The sequence below is a fragment of the Chroicocephalus ridibundus genome, chromosome 3, assembly GCF_963924245.1.
Source record: "Chroicocephalus ridibundus chromosome 3, bChrRid1.1, whole genome shotgun sequence".
Classification (NCBI taxonomy): Eukaryota; Metazoa; Chordata; class Aves; order Charadriiformes; family Laridae; genus Chroicocephalus; species Chroicocephalus ridibundus.
Genome location: NC_086286.1, coordinates 123,849,141 through 123,863,975, shown reverse-complemented (window position 1 = coordinate 123,863,975; position 14,835 = coordinate 123,849,141). Strand labels below are relative to the sequence as shown.

General features: G+C 43.6%; 1 protein-coding gene across 1 annotated transcript; it reads left to right on the top strand.

The window, feature by feature from the left end:
• The first annotated feature begins 5,154 nt into the window (after positions 1-5,154).
• On the top strand, positions 5,155-14,111 carry LOC134513636 (cytochrome P450 2K6-like). Its single transcript, XM_063330648.1, has 9 exons — positions 5,155-5,535; positions 7,041-7,203; positions 8,628-8,777; positions 9,856-10,016; positions 10,678-10,851; positions 12,043-12,184; positions 12,356-12,540; positions 12,770-12,911; positions 13,227-14,111. Exons 1-9 carry the CDS (start codon positions 5,350-5,352, stop codon positions 13,412-13,414), a joined length of 1,491 nt encoding a protein of 496 aa, XP_063186718.1. The 5' UTR covers positions 5,155-5,349; the 3' UTR covers positions 13,415-14,111.
• Positions 14,112-14,835: the final 724 nt, after the last annotated feature.

Below are 14,835 nucleotides of genomic sequence, written 5' to 3'. Positions count from 1 at the left end.
CGCAAAAAAAACCTGCAATGAGGGCTGTCTGGGATATCTGCCAGGCAGTCCTGAGACAGAACACTGCAGCCCAGAGCAAGACAGTAAACCAAATCTCTTGTTTTGATCATCAACGAGTGTTTGATTTCCTCCTGTGGTCTCCACCCTGCTATGGTGAAGACCTGCTGATCATGCATAATCCAGAATTCATTCATTCCCTATGGTCAGAAGCCTTAGACAAGTGCCTAAGCTCATGACAGGTGAATCCAGGCCTTACAGTTTGACCACCTATATGAAAAGACTGGATACAGATTTTTCTCACCATGTTTCGGATTGCTCTTCACCCTGAATAGACTCTCGCTATGGAACAGATGGTGCACAAAGATGTCTGTGATGGTGTCATCGGAAAATGAAATACAGCAGTTGTTGTAATTCTGGATAACCTTTGTTTCATCAGGGCTTTAAACATTACTTTCTTTTCAATGTGACTATGACCTTGAAGCGTATGATTTGTTTCTCCTAAGGTTCTTTACCTTAATCACTCACCTCCATACTTCAGATGTCAGTGGCATTTGGTTCTCTGTCTTAGGGTATTTTCTTCCGTTGATTATTTCCAAATTAATCAAAGCTTTGGGTACGCTGAGTCAGTAGAGCTTCTTTTGTACATAGTTACAACTTCTGTGGAATATGTTACTGGACACTATGGAGAGGTGTCCAGCCTTACAGAAGCTTAAAATATTTTGCTATGAACCCTTTTGCTTGTCAATACAGTGGCAGGAAAGGAAAGCGAGGAGTTAAATGAGACTTAGGGTGAAGGATGAACTTTGACGATGGGACTGAAAAGTAAACCAAAGTTAAAGTAAAACTACTCTGAATTTGAGATTCACGATGACAAGCATTTCTTTTCTTTCTCATAAAAGACTGCCAGTGTTTTATCCTCTCCAATAACCACTGAACAGTCTTTCTCTCTTACCTTTGCTCTCACCTTGACTTGTTTTTACATAAAAAGCTTAAATAACGTTTGTGTATTGTTTGGGGTTTTTTTCTAAGTGAGTAAAAACTCGTTCGCTATTGACATTTATTTAGGTGTGCACAAAAATATCTGAAAAAGAGTTAAATGGCAGCAACCATGTGTAACTTTCAACTTGAAATTAGATTCCACCCTCAGGATGCCGAAAGCTTCCTCTTAGACTTCAGTCATTCTCAGAAGAAACCTTAGAAGACTATTTTTCAAATTAATAGCATTTTGGAGGTTAGGTCAGCCATCCTTTAAAAGATATTTTCTGTCTCCAGTCCTAATCAGAAAACAGGTATCTTTGTCTGTAACGGTCAAACTGACAGAAGCCACTGGGATTAGTGGTTTTCTAAGCAAAAATTTCTAATTAAATATTTCTAATGCAGTGTATCTCTTTTTTTGTTTGTTTTTTAAAAGAGATTAAATACAGATAGAGTAAACGTTAACAAAATGAAACAAAGGAGTTGGACTTAAATAAAAAAAAATTTCTTATTATTATTTCCTCTTATTAGCAATTACTTTTTATTTAAACATCTTATTTAAACTAACCAAAGGTCAAGCTTATTGACACTCAGCCCTTTTCCAAAACACCAGTGGACGAACATAGCTTTGAAGGCTGTATCACAGATATTCAGTGCTACCTCTTTCAGAGCCGTATTTCATTACTGAAATTGTACATACTCGTACTGAAATTGAAATACTCGTACAACCTACTGCAAGAAAATGAGAGATGTCCCAACTCAGAACTATTGTGTAAACATGTTGAAGATTACCAGAGGAAATCCTATGCTTGGAACTAAGAACTACTTTGCTTCAGAATGGTTAGCATATTAATGAGATCCCCTGAACTCTTAAAAACAAAACAAAACAAAACAAAACAAAAACCAACTTTCCCACTTTAGAATCAAACTGTCTCCAGCATTTTCTTCAAAGATACAAAGATGCTTACGTTATTGTGAGTGACACAGCTAATGTGACTAGATCCCCCAATTTTCCAGCAAGTTTGACCAATGACCCTAATGTCTGCATCCCTTTGGGGTGGTTTTTTCTTGAGTTCATGTTCGGTGAGGAGAACTGGGACAGTGAAAAGAATGACCCTTGCTACACTGAATCTTGCTCACTGAGATGGCTAAGCACCACTAGAATTTTCTCTGATCCTAAAGGAACCTGGCCAAGTTCTCCTCATGCATCTGTGACAGTATGCTCCACCGCCAACCTAACCTTTATCTCCCATAATTCTGCCCAAGTGATAACCAACCATGGTGGTTATAATGGGCGCATCTAGTCATGATGGCTGCATCCGGCTCAATGGGGTTTCGGGGAGAGAGATAACAACACAATAGCCAAGGGATAACTTCACCAATGCTACCAAACCACCTAACCACGATACTGGTACTGTGGTCAATATGCAAATATGACTATAGGTCAATCATCTTACGCCCATAAATAGTGAACAGCCAAAAAGCCCTTTGAGCTCTCCTGCACGGCAGTAGGCTGCATGCCAGGATCTCCCCTTGAGTAGAGATGCCTCTCAAGGTTCCTTCTCGAGATTAAGAGATTCCTTGCCACAACAGCTCCTTGGTAAGTGACTAATAGCGTGTTAAACTTTGAAATCTTAGCTAAGTGATATAAAGGATTGATTGCACATATATACTCCTTTAGACATAAACCATTGACCGAATCCGGGACTAGGATTGGATCCAGCCTCACCTCAACTCCTCACTAAGAAGGAGTTTAGAAAGCAAGGGGGTCCTTTCTGAACGTCGACTTAACAGGAACGTGTCCCTGACACTTCTTTCTAACCCTGTCCTCTGTGCAGTAAATAACCAAGTGTGCTTTGCCAACTGTCACATTTACTATCAAACTTTGTTAAATCCCTGGTTTATATCAATAAATGTATCGCTGCTTCTCTCTATGAGTTAAGTGCATCACTCCATCTGCGACAGCATCATGTAAAACACCATAGAGCAGCAAAGTCTTTGACTCTCACAAACTTAAACACTAAGGAAAAAAACTCATCTGGTTCAGGATGTGTGTCTAGATGCCTGTCAGACCTTGGAGGAGACATGTATATTGGGCAAAGCAGGATCTTGAATCGCCACTTCAAAATAAGGTCAAGGGGAAATGTTCCCAAGCAGGGAAGAAACACTCACAGCCTGTCACTCATGTCTGTGACAACCTCACCCTGCTCAGATCACTCACTACCTGCCAGCACTGTAGGAACCAGTGACTTGCCAGAGGAAATCAGCAGGACTGAGCAGGCAAGGGCAAAGGGGTGAGAGGGGTTGCCTCCTTCTCCCACTGCATTTCAAGAGATGCCCCTAGTTCCCACAGTGTCCTTCCAACAACCCAGAGAGTCTTGTAGAGGCAGGTAAAGGCTGTACTTATTCTGAAACCCTGCACAGACCTAACCCTGGGCCCATCTCTTGCGAAACAACTCAGAACTGCTGCTTCCTTTCCTACCTCTGGCTTATTCTTTGTTAATAGTTAAATCCCAGACATATGTGGAAAGAATGACATTCTGAGTGCCTTTTTACCTCCTTTGGGGAGGTGGAGTAGAAACAGGCCAACTGGCACACAGTGGGACATAGGCCCTGGAATTTTTCCAGGACACTTTCCAGGTAGATGAAATGTCATGGTCTTTCCTCCAGAGACCCTGAGGGCAGCAGCAGACTCGGGAAAAGTGGGTAGAAAAGCAGGCTTGCTCTAGTTCCTCTTCCAGGCTCCCAGACAAGGGCCCATGCCATTTTCTTCTAGGTCTCCATACCCCCATCCCCTGTGGGGAATGACTCTTCTCCTATGCCTTTGGTCACATCTCTGCAGGTATCCTGATGCTTTAAATGGAGTCAAGGACAAGAGGCTCAGCCCAGGCACCTCACCTCACACAGCCTTCAAATTCTTGCCTCAAGGTCATGTACAATTTATTTCTCTACACTTCTACTAGAAAGTTCTTCCAAACACAGTTCTGAAGGCTGTGGCTGATCTTCACTGGTCAGTCTCAATGAAAGCATTGGGTGGTTTCTTCTCCATGATTTCTTCTTTTAACACCTCCTTCTCTGCTGCTCACTCTCTTAGACTCTAAGACACACAAGTCAGACTGTACCTCAGCCCTCTTTCTTCAACCAACACAGGCCGTCTTTTCTGAATTTTCCCCTCAGCTTTGTCTCCTCATTCAGAGATATCATACAAGCTCCTCTCTCCACCTCCTTTCCTGAAATGGTTACAGATGGATGTCAAAGACAATTGCCACAGCTGAAGATACAGGCCCTACTATACAACTGGCTCTAGGTTGCCCTGCTTGAGCAGCATTGTTGGACCAGATCATAGAATCATAGAATAGTTTGGGTTGCAATGGACATTTAAAGGTCTCTAATCCAACCCCACTGCAACAAGCAGGGCCATCTTCAACTAGGTCAGGTTGCTCAGAGTTCCAACCAACCTGCCCTTGAATGTTTCCAGGGATGGGGCATATACCACCTCTCTGGGCAACACAGGCCAGTGATTCATCAAAGATGACCTCCAGAGTTCCCTTCCAGCCTCAACCATTATATGAAAATCAGGAACATGTAAAGTGCAGGTTATCTGACCAGGTACAGCTTCTGGTTTTGGAAGAGAAGGTGCCGCTTGCCCTCCATTCACTTTAAAGGAAGCTGAGGCTATCAGATGAATACTGACAATTTGGCCATGTCAGACTGAGCCTACTTTTCATCCTGCTTGAACTCTTGTTATAACACAGATGAGCGTGCCATGAAAAATTATTCAGCTAGCTCAGAGGAGCTTGCCACTAAGTTCTTCCTTTCTTGAGTACTTCTGAGTACTACTTGAGCAGCTTTCCACTATAGGACCCACAGCAGATCAAGGCCATAAATCCACATACTCAAGAGGAATCTTCACAACAGTTTCAGATCCCTAGTCCCCTGAGCTTCTGCTCCTGTCAAGACCTGGCATCCCCAACATCTTCCATAAAGAGAGAAGGGAAAGCCTGAGCAACCAGTGGAACCTCTTTCTTCTTCTCCCACCTCCTCACAGTCTCAAAGTTCAAGGCAGTGTTTGGGTCACTGTTTCTAAATTGGACTTATGCCCACAGACATGTCTGCCAACACACAGGACTAGTTTAGACATCACCTATTAAACAGTAACCAGCATAACATAAAGTGAGCGCACATGGCAGTGAGAGTGCCCAGTAGGGGATTCTCCAAGGGTAAAACCCCAAACGGCATTTCTAACATTTCTTAGAGTTCATACCTCTGTATGTGTAGAAGTGCCATTAATGCTTGAAACTCTTAAATTCTGACAGGACATTACACTCTTTGTCTGAATTTTCATCTTCTCTGCTAAATCTTTGCTGAAAGACAATGGATTGGGTCAATCTTCTTCCTGTAGGGTTACTGTTTATACTCGTTATTCTGCTCATTCTGAAAAGACAACATGTCTGGAAGAGCCACACAAAAGTAAACTTCCCTCCAGGACCCAGGCCTTTACCCATCATTGGAAATCTGCACATCATGGATCTGAAGAGACCTCACCTGACGATGCTAGAGGTAAATTCTTTTGTTCCTTTTCTTAGAGCCTTCTGTCTAAAGAAGTCACTGACCCCCCAAAAGGGGTACAAATTTTTCTTTGGACAAGACAGTTCTACTGCAAAGGCAATAGAATTAGTTATCTGCAGTAACTGGTCTTCCTATCATATGATCTTGTGTCAGTGCAGGGGGATTGACTTCCAGCCGCATCAAGAGCATTGACCTATTTCTGTGTAACCCAGGAAATGCTGGGGTTCTCCAGACAAGGGTAACTGTAAGTCAGACGTCCTACAGTTCCTGCAGGAACTTCCACCAGGGGCGGCTGAAACATTTAGGGAGGAGACCAGAGCTTTCTGGAGGCTGTTTGGTGGACTCAGCCATCAGAAAACAGCTTCTTGGTCTTCTCCCTTCATCCACACCATGAAGGAGGAACTTTCCTGGTTTACCAAAGCAAAGTAGGAAACAAACAGACACTGCTTATTCTTTCATATCTGGTGTCATTAAACTCCATGACTTCAGGGAAAATGGCGTGTGACAGTCAGATTAGTGTATGATTTTTCAGGGTCCTTTTGCTACACTACTCCTCAAAGCCATGAACGGCAAACCTAAGAGTTTCAGACAGTTCCTGTGCCCTGATGTACTACCACATTGAAAACTGGTCTCCTTCTTGTTGAGGAACATTTCCAACATAACCCCTACGAGTTCTCAGCTTCTCAATCAAAAGTTACCTACAGAGTCCATGTAGTGGACACAGTTACTTCATAACTCAAAATGAAGCTGTTCTTAACCTGCCTTCCTGGATTTCATTCCCATGTTAGCCAGGAAGTCTATTCCTGCCTGGTTGTGGCAGCAGCTTTTGCATCTTGTCACTAAAAGCAGTAACTCCAGATGTACCTAAAGGCATAACTCCAGACTATTTAAGAGGTATTACTCACAATTCCAGCTGATTTGTACCTACCCAGATTTTCATACCAGGAACTGAATGGGTTTTGCCACGATTACTGAGAAATTCACTTACTGTTTGTCTCTTCAAAGGAACACGGGGCCAAGCCTGTCTGTTCTTCAGCCTTTCCTTTAACCCCTCTAAAAGTCAGTTAATTAAATATCTAACAGAGGATTACAGACCCCATTGTGAGTCTTTTTATTCATAAGAGCGCCAATATTTTAGGAAATTTAGGAAAAATTTCTACCCTGAAAGGGTTATCAAGCTTTGGAACAGGCCGCTCAGGGAAGTGGTGGAATCGTCACCCCTGGTATTTAAAAGATGGGTAGATGTAGTGCTTAGTGATATGGTTTAGTGGTGGGTTTTGTCAGTGTTAAGTCGATGGTTGGACTCGATAATCTGCAAGGTCCCTTCCAACCTAGACAATTCTATGACTCTATGATTCTATGATTTGTATGATAAATTCTCCACATTTTGGACAATGAATGAAAAGCCAATGCCACGCAGGAAAGAGAACATTAAAACAAGTATTTTGAGCTTACTGAAAATCATCTTCTTTTATTGTCCCCTTTCATCCCACTAGCTATCCAAAACATATGGCCCAGTCTTCAGCATTCACATGGGGCCAAGGAAAATGGTGATTCTATCAGGATATGACACAGTGAAGGAAGCTCTGGTGAACCAGGCGGATGCATTTGCAGGGAGACCTAAAATACCAATTGTTGAAGAAACAGGAAAAGGAAAAGGTGAGTGTGCTGTTCTGTTCCCCACGCACCTGCCTTCTGCAAAGAAGAATGAGACTTTCTCCACGGAGAGAAGAATGCAGAATGTCTCACTTTGCTTTGCTAAGCATGAGATCCAATGGAAACGACAGGGAAATTGAACAATGCATGGTGATGTTCATGGGGCATAAGGAGAGATGATACTCTCCTTATTCATTTATTCATTTACACATAAACATTCATTTCACTCAAATGAAATATTCATTTACACATAAACACGTAATTTAGAGGTCTGAGTCTGCAGATGAGTGTTCTCTTAGAGGTGACATGTTGAGGAGCTGACATAAGGGCATCTCCTGATCTCTTCTCACAAAGACCACCCCTGCAGCAGCCCAGCTACCAAAACTTTGCCACATAAATCCAATAGAAGCTGGCAAAGAAGTATCTACTACGTCAGCAGCACTACCTTCAAATACTCCTTGTGAGATTGATATTATTGAATGTTTATTTTAAATTTTCCAGATAAATTTACATTTGAGATTAAATCTTGCTTTAAAAGAGAATAAACAATACCCCAAGCCTTTAGTTTGCTTCCCAGAGGGAGTTCACTTTTTGCTCTGAGTTCTTCTGGTGCAGATTTCACCTTCCACAGGTGTTAGACCCTGAACCTTATCTTTCAATTGCCATAAATATTGATAGGATACATAGAAGTAAGGACATGAGAGACTGTCATCTTCTGACAGGAAAGCAAGGTTGAGCACATTTGTATCTTGTGACCAGCTCTGAGTAACCGCTGTATTGTTAAGTATGTCTGCCAGCCTACCTGCAAATGATTTCTTGCCTCGCTAGGGACAGTCTCTTCAACAAGATTTGAAGCAAGAATAAGAGAGCATGAGTGGTGGAAAGAGAGTAAATAGCAGCACCAGCTTGACCAAAACTTTGCTGCAAATGCCACTGAGAATTCTCTGCAGTTTTTCTAGTGTGTAGGGTGGTGGGATTACCCCCACCAAGTGGGGAGATTTTCCAAACAGATGCCCATATTTGAAGTTTCCTTTACTCTCTACAGTCTAGGTAAGAACACAGGTGCTCTTGAGAGAGGATGCATCTTACCTAAGGGGGACATGTAAGGTTAATGTGCACACTCAACATCCCAGGTGATGTCCCAGAGGCACAAATCCCACTCTCTGTTCTAAACAAAGCTGAACAAAAGCCCTCATGTCTCAGGGCACATCAGACACCTCAAGAACTCAGAACAGTGGCTGCTTCCCTCAGAGCTTTCTCCTCATATATCTTTCCTGTCTTATTTCATTCTATGTGGGGACACCACATGTCTTTAGAGCTTGACAGGTTTCCTGCTAGCACTCATCTTTGCCAGGATTCAGGGCAGATGCAGAATCTTTGCTCTTCGGATGAAATTTCTATTTCTGTGTTTTCATTTTCCATTTTAGGAGTTATATTTTCTGATGGAGAAAACTGGAAAGTGATGCGAAGATTTACTCTTACAACCTTACGAGACTTTGGAATGGGCAAGAAGGCCATAGAGGATCGTGTTGTGGAAGAGTATGAATGCCTGGGAGACACCATTGAGGCACAGAAAGGTGGGGGAAATCTTACCTTCATTACACTCTGATTTTCCTGAAACCTTCTACAGAAATGCCAAAGGTCAAGCAAGAAAAGTCTCTGAACTCTTTCAGTGATCTACCTTTCTCCAGCATCCATGCTCCGAGGAGTTTATATGAGCTGTCTGTCTCTGTTTCTACGTGGCAATTGCCTGACGTGCAAATGAAAAGCATTCATTGAGGCATTGGAAGTCAAACAGGGAGTCAGGCATCAAACAGCACATCTGAGAAGAGTAATTTGTTCCTCCATGTGCAGTGCCTTTAATTGATTTAATGGCATTGGGAGAGCAGAATATTATTGCAAGGACTTGCAGACCTGTACTAAAAAATTGATTGTCCCTAAAGTCACATGTCTGGGAAATCCTTCCAAGAGGAGGCAGAACATCCAGTTACACATTTTGCCAGCATCATCCAAGATTATTTCTCACTAGGCTCAGTTACCAACTGCAGGACTTCAGTAGGTAGTTCTTTCCATCAAGCAGACTTGGGATAAAACCACATTTCTACATCATCAATCTAATTCAGGCTTCAAGTCCCCACCTTGAACCCCTGAAAGCAGGAGCTGTATCCAGCTGCAAAGGGGATGTATCAGAGGGCTCTAGAAGCTGTAGATCCCCAGCAGGACAGTTTGAGTGACCAAGAGTTACTGAGTTAGGAGGTCAGACCTAAAGGGCCTAGAGGTACACAGTCCAACTCTCAAAGAATACTGGTCATAAGGGACAGTCCAGTACAGCACTGATGGGGCAAATGGCAATGCTGAGTTTCCCTTATACCAGGAAGTTTTAAGATCATGCATGTCCAAACAAAGCAGCCTGGGGTAGGGCCACAAAGACCCAGGAGAGCAATAGCCTTGGAGAAAATGGAGGGGAGCACAAAAGATTAGCATTCAGTCTCCGTTCTGTTGAAATGCCGTTAGGTACATGCAAACCCTGAGATGGTTCATTCCTGCCAGCTCTGTGGCTATCACATCGCAGACTTCACTGAGCCTCTGCGTGCTGCTCTAGTTAATTAGAATAACTATTGACTTTGTTGTTTGCACCACCTTTTCCCATGCTAGGGAAGCCCCTTGAGATGACTCTGATGATGAATGGCGCTGTTGCTAATATCATCGTATCTATATTGCTGGGAAAGCGATATGACTATGAAGACCCCACATTCAAAAGGCTCCTGACATTGGTGAATGAAAATATCAGGATATTTGGGACTCCATCACTTTCGGTAATTCATACTGTTTGAGTATTGCTCTTCAAAAGCATGATTATACAGTGGTATACAGAGGTACACTTCTCCAGCGTTGCAACATATCTCTCTGTACATGACAAATACACCCTGAAATGGCAAAAGTGGACCTCCGATACCATTTATGGATTTCTCTTAGCAGCATAGCCTTGGAAATTGTAAGTTCCTTCTTTCATGAAGAATTGAACAACATGTAATACAGTACGAGGATTGTGTCCCCTAGACATAGAAGTTGGTCATTATTTCCCATCTCACATTATCAACAAGGTCAAAATCAGTGTGGGAATGCCTGTAACTTCCTCTTAAACTTGAGACTCCCAATTCCAGCTGGTGTGGATATGGAGGGATGAATTATCTAGGAATGGAGAGGTAGGAAATTGAGTCAAGGACATATGCACAAACATGGGATTTCTTGGTCACTATCAACTAGTGTGATTAATACTCAGTGTGAGAGGGAATACATTTTAACCATTTTACACAGTTGGCCAGGAAAAAAAAAGGGAACAAAGGAACATATTCCATCTTGAGTATAAGGCTATACACCATGTTCTGTAAGGGCTTTTCTTAATATACGCTGTTGAACTGTGGAACATCTGCTTAGGAGCTGTTTTTTCTTCATCGCTGTCTCTGAATCTTGCAGATTTACAATATGTTCCCAGCCCTTGGATTCCTCCTGAAGAGCTACAAAACTTTTATTCGGAACGTAAAAGAAATCAATGATTTTATCAAGGTGACTTTCATAGAACATCTCAAAGATCTGGACAGGAACGACCAGAGGAGCTTCATTGACACTTTCCTTGTGAGACAACAAGAGGTAATAAAATCCTAGCAGCTTCTTCAAATCTCCTCACTCTCCTTTCAAGACTTGGTAGATAAACAAATGTTCTTCAGCAGAGATCTAGCATGTGCAAAAGTCCTACCAAAAACTGTGGTCAGGCTAAAAGACTGTGCAGTCACTTCAGCTAGGAGATAAGTGTTCAAGGCCAGGCTGGATGCAGCTGTGAGCAGCCTGGTCTAGTGGGAGGTGTCCCTGCCCACGGCAGGGGGGTTGGAACTAGGTGATCTTCAAGGTCCCTTCCAACCCAAACCATTCTGTGATTCTGTGACAAACTGATCACAGACAAGCACCTTTTATGTGTCCCCAGCGATTTATCAGGAAAATACAAGACAGTATTTCAGCAAGCGAAGTATGAGAAGCTGTCTTTACCTGTAGTTTAAAAATCCTTTCTGCACCCCAGCATTTCTGACTCTTTTTTGAAATTCACATCCTCCTTCACAGAGACATAGCCAGAGAAAGCTTTAGGCCCAGGAATCTTTGGTACATATTTCTCGGTTTAAGTTGCCGGCTCACATTTACCTGCTTGAACAAAACTCTAGTTTTACAGTTCTTGTAAAAATGTCACAGTGTTTGTACCCAGCCCCCACCTCTATGTGGCATGGCTTTGTGAGATTTCAGCCCAAGTCTGCTCTGGCAAGAGCATGGGTTGGCTGCTGGATTACAGGGGAACATGAACCACCCTTCTAGGCTCTCTTTTGATGCTAGTGGCAGTAAAGGCAATATCATCAGCAGCCAAGTCCCCCATACCTCTTGAGTTCTTGTCAAGTCAAAACCCAGCTCTGGTAGCAAATTTATTCTTCTTCCCAACAAATCTCATCCTGCAAGATGCTCTGCTCCATGACCATAGGCAGAAAAAGCAAATGATTGAATCACACGGGTGGCACCAGTGACTGCTTGCTCTTTTCCAAAACAGTCTTCTTATCACCGACATTATCCAACCTGAAGACCTGTGTTGACTTGAGTGTGTGTTCTTGTGGGCAGCACAGGTGGTCCAAACACTCTATCTCAAGACTCCACTTAGAACAGGTTTCTCAAGGCATCCCATCAAAACCTTTACACTTAACTCCTCCCTGAGGGCTGCATATGAATGTTTTTCTCTGTTCTCCAATAAAAAATGCCTTCTTGAATCTTTAATCAGCTGATATTATTATTGTTTCATATCTCCAGGAGAATGGAAAGGCCAATGGATATTTCCACAATGAAAACTTAACTGAGGTTGTGAGAAATCTGTTTTCAGCTGGCATGGAGACCACATCCACCACTTTGCGCTGGGGCCTTCTACTCATGATGAAATATCCTGAAATTCAGAGTAAGTGGAAACTAGGCAATTAGTGGCTTCCTTCTCATCCAGTCCCATCAAATGTGACTTCTCATTGAGCAGGGCTGAAAAAAAAGAGAATTCTCCACATCCTGCTATTCCCAGCAGGAGAAAGAGACATTCAAGTGATCTATCAATGTATGATCCCTATTCCTTTCACAGAAAAAGTACAAGAAGAGATAGAGCGAGTCATAGGGTCAAACCCCCCACGAATCGAGCATCGAACTCAAATGCCATATACAGATGCTGTTGTTCATGAAATTCAAAGGTTTGCCAATATCCTGCCATTGAACTTGCCTCATGAGACTACTGCAGATGTGACCCTCAAAGGTTATTTCATTCCCAAGGTGAGACAACTTCGGCACTACTTTTCTTCCCTCTGTCCCCAGTGTAACACATCTCCCTTTCATGTCCTGCTTGCGTCCAAGGATGTTTGCTTACCCTGGGGTTCTCACAGCTACTTTGGCAGGATCTCCCCTATTAAAGTGGATATTTTGAGCTCCAACGTTCGCCATCACTCTGATAGTGACAGCAACACCATCCTCAGTGAAATAACTGCTCTGCCTTGGCTTGCAGGGAACCTACATTGTCCCCTTACTGGCCTCTGTCCTGCGAGACGAAACGCAGTGGGAGAAACCAGACATGTTCTATCCTGAGCACTTTCTTGACGCCAATGGAAAATTTGTGAAGAAAGATGCTTTCATGCCTTTTTCAGCAGGTATCTTTCATTTTGTTTTTAGGGCTCTGAGGGGAACTAGACATCTAAGACTCCTTTCCCACTGGAATTGGCCTCAGATTCTTCCCAGAGCTCTCCTCTCCTCTCCTCTCCTCTCCTCTCCTCTCCTCTCCTCTCCTCTCCTCTCCTCTCCTCTCCTCTCCTCTCCTCTCCTCTCCTCTCCTCTCCTCTCCTCTCCTCTCCTCTCCTCTCCTCTCCTCTCCTCTCCTCTCCTCTCCTCTCCTCTCCTCTCCTCTGACAACAGCTCAAGAAGCAGCTCCCACTGACTTTTTATGGCCATTCTGCATTTTGTTCCAGGGCGGAGGACCTGTGCTGGAGAGACTCTTGCCAAAATGGAGCTCTTCCTCTTCTTCACCAGCCTCCTGCAGAGGTTCACCTTCCACCCTCCCCCTGGAGTTTCCATCTCAGACCTGGACCTCTCTCCCTCCATCGGGATCACCATCCCCCCAGTGATTCATGAGGTCTGCGCAGTGCCACGTTCCTAGGGCTTTTCTTAGTCATCTCCTTTTCCTGAAACACCCAGATGAAATATCTGTGTCTCTAGTCCCACATGGGAAGTTTGGTACTTCTGAATCCAGCAGGGAAGTTTTAGCCCAAGCGCACCTTGGCCCATAGACAGAGGTGTCTCTCCCACCATTACGGCAGGTGGCAGTCCTGACTTTCATCCACTCCTTGGAAGGGAAGGTGATGGTCTTTGTGAGGATGAATCCCACGAGGGAGATAACAAAGTCCATTTCATTCTGTCCTTCCCTACACCTTTGCCTGTTCCCCTTGATGAAAGAGGCCAGGACCAGTCTCTGGGGCAAAACTCAAAAGGTTCTGCACTGATCTACACACATTCACACGCAAAAACCCAAGGGCTTTCATCTTCCACTCCTCCAGCACAGCTACATGCAAACTGCCTAGGGAAAATGGTCCATTACACAATTTATTCCCGCACCAGCCCCTAAATGCACACACACAGAGAAATATAACTTAATATCTCAACCTGAGACAAGGAAACGGAAGGTGTTCACCCAATGCAGAACTGCAGTGCAGATGCATAGAGGGCTCTCAGGTGATGCCATGTGGCTATATGCTGTCTGGAAGTTAAAGTTAATTTAGTTTACTACAGAATAATGTGCATATTAATGATAAAAATTAAAGCACAGCAAAATAAAAAGTTCTTCATTTCAAATCAAACTATTGCCAATGTTGTCTTCTAAGCTGGAAAGATCTTTCGCACCTGAAATGGCTTCTGGGGATGTATCCTTGACTGGAACACACAACCAGTTCTGTGCTCCCAGCAGGAACTGAGCAAACCATCCTTCTGTGGCATCTCTTAGGCCTCTCCAACCTCTTTCTCGTACACCCTTGCTGTAGCTTTTTGGTCACAAGAACAAGTTGTCTTAGTCACAAGAAGTCTTCTTAGACGTTAAGCTTTTGACACTATCTACCATAAGATTCTCATAGACAAGTTGTTGATATATGGCCTGGATGAGCAGAGAGTGAGGTGGGTTGAAAACTTGCTGAAAAGCCAGGCCTAGAGGCTAGTGATCAGTGGTGGGAAGCCCAGTTGGAGGCCAGTAACTAGTAGGGGACCCCAGGTGTCAATACTGAGTCCAGTCCTGTTTAATGTCTTCATTAGTGATCTAGATGATGGGGCAGAATGTACCCTCAGCAAGTTTGCTGATCACACCAAACTGGGAGGGGTGGCTGACACAGAAGAAGGGTGTGTCACCTCAATAGTCTGGAGAAATGGACTGACAGAAACCTCATGAAGTTTAACAAGGAGAAGTGCAGAGTACTGCACCTGGGGAGGAACAACCTCAGGCACCAGTACATGCTAGGGTCCCCTCACCCGGAAAGCAGATTGACAGAAAAAGGCCTGGGCGTCCTGGTGGATGCCAAGTTGAACATGAGGCAA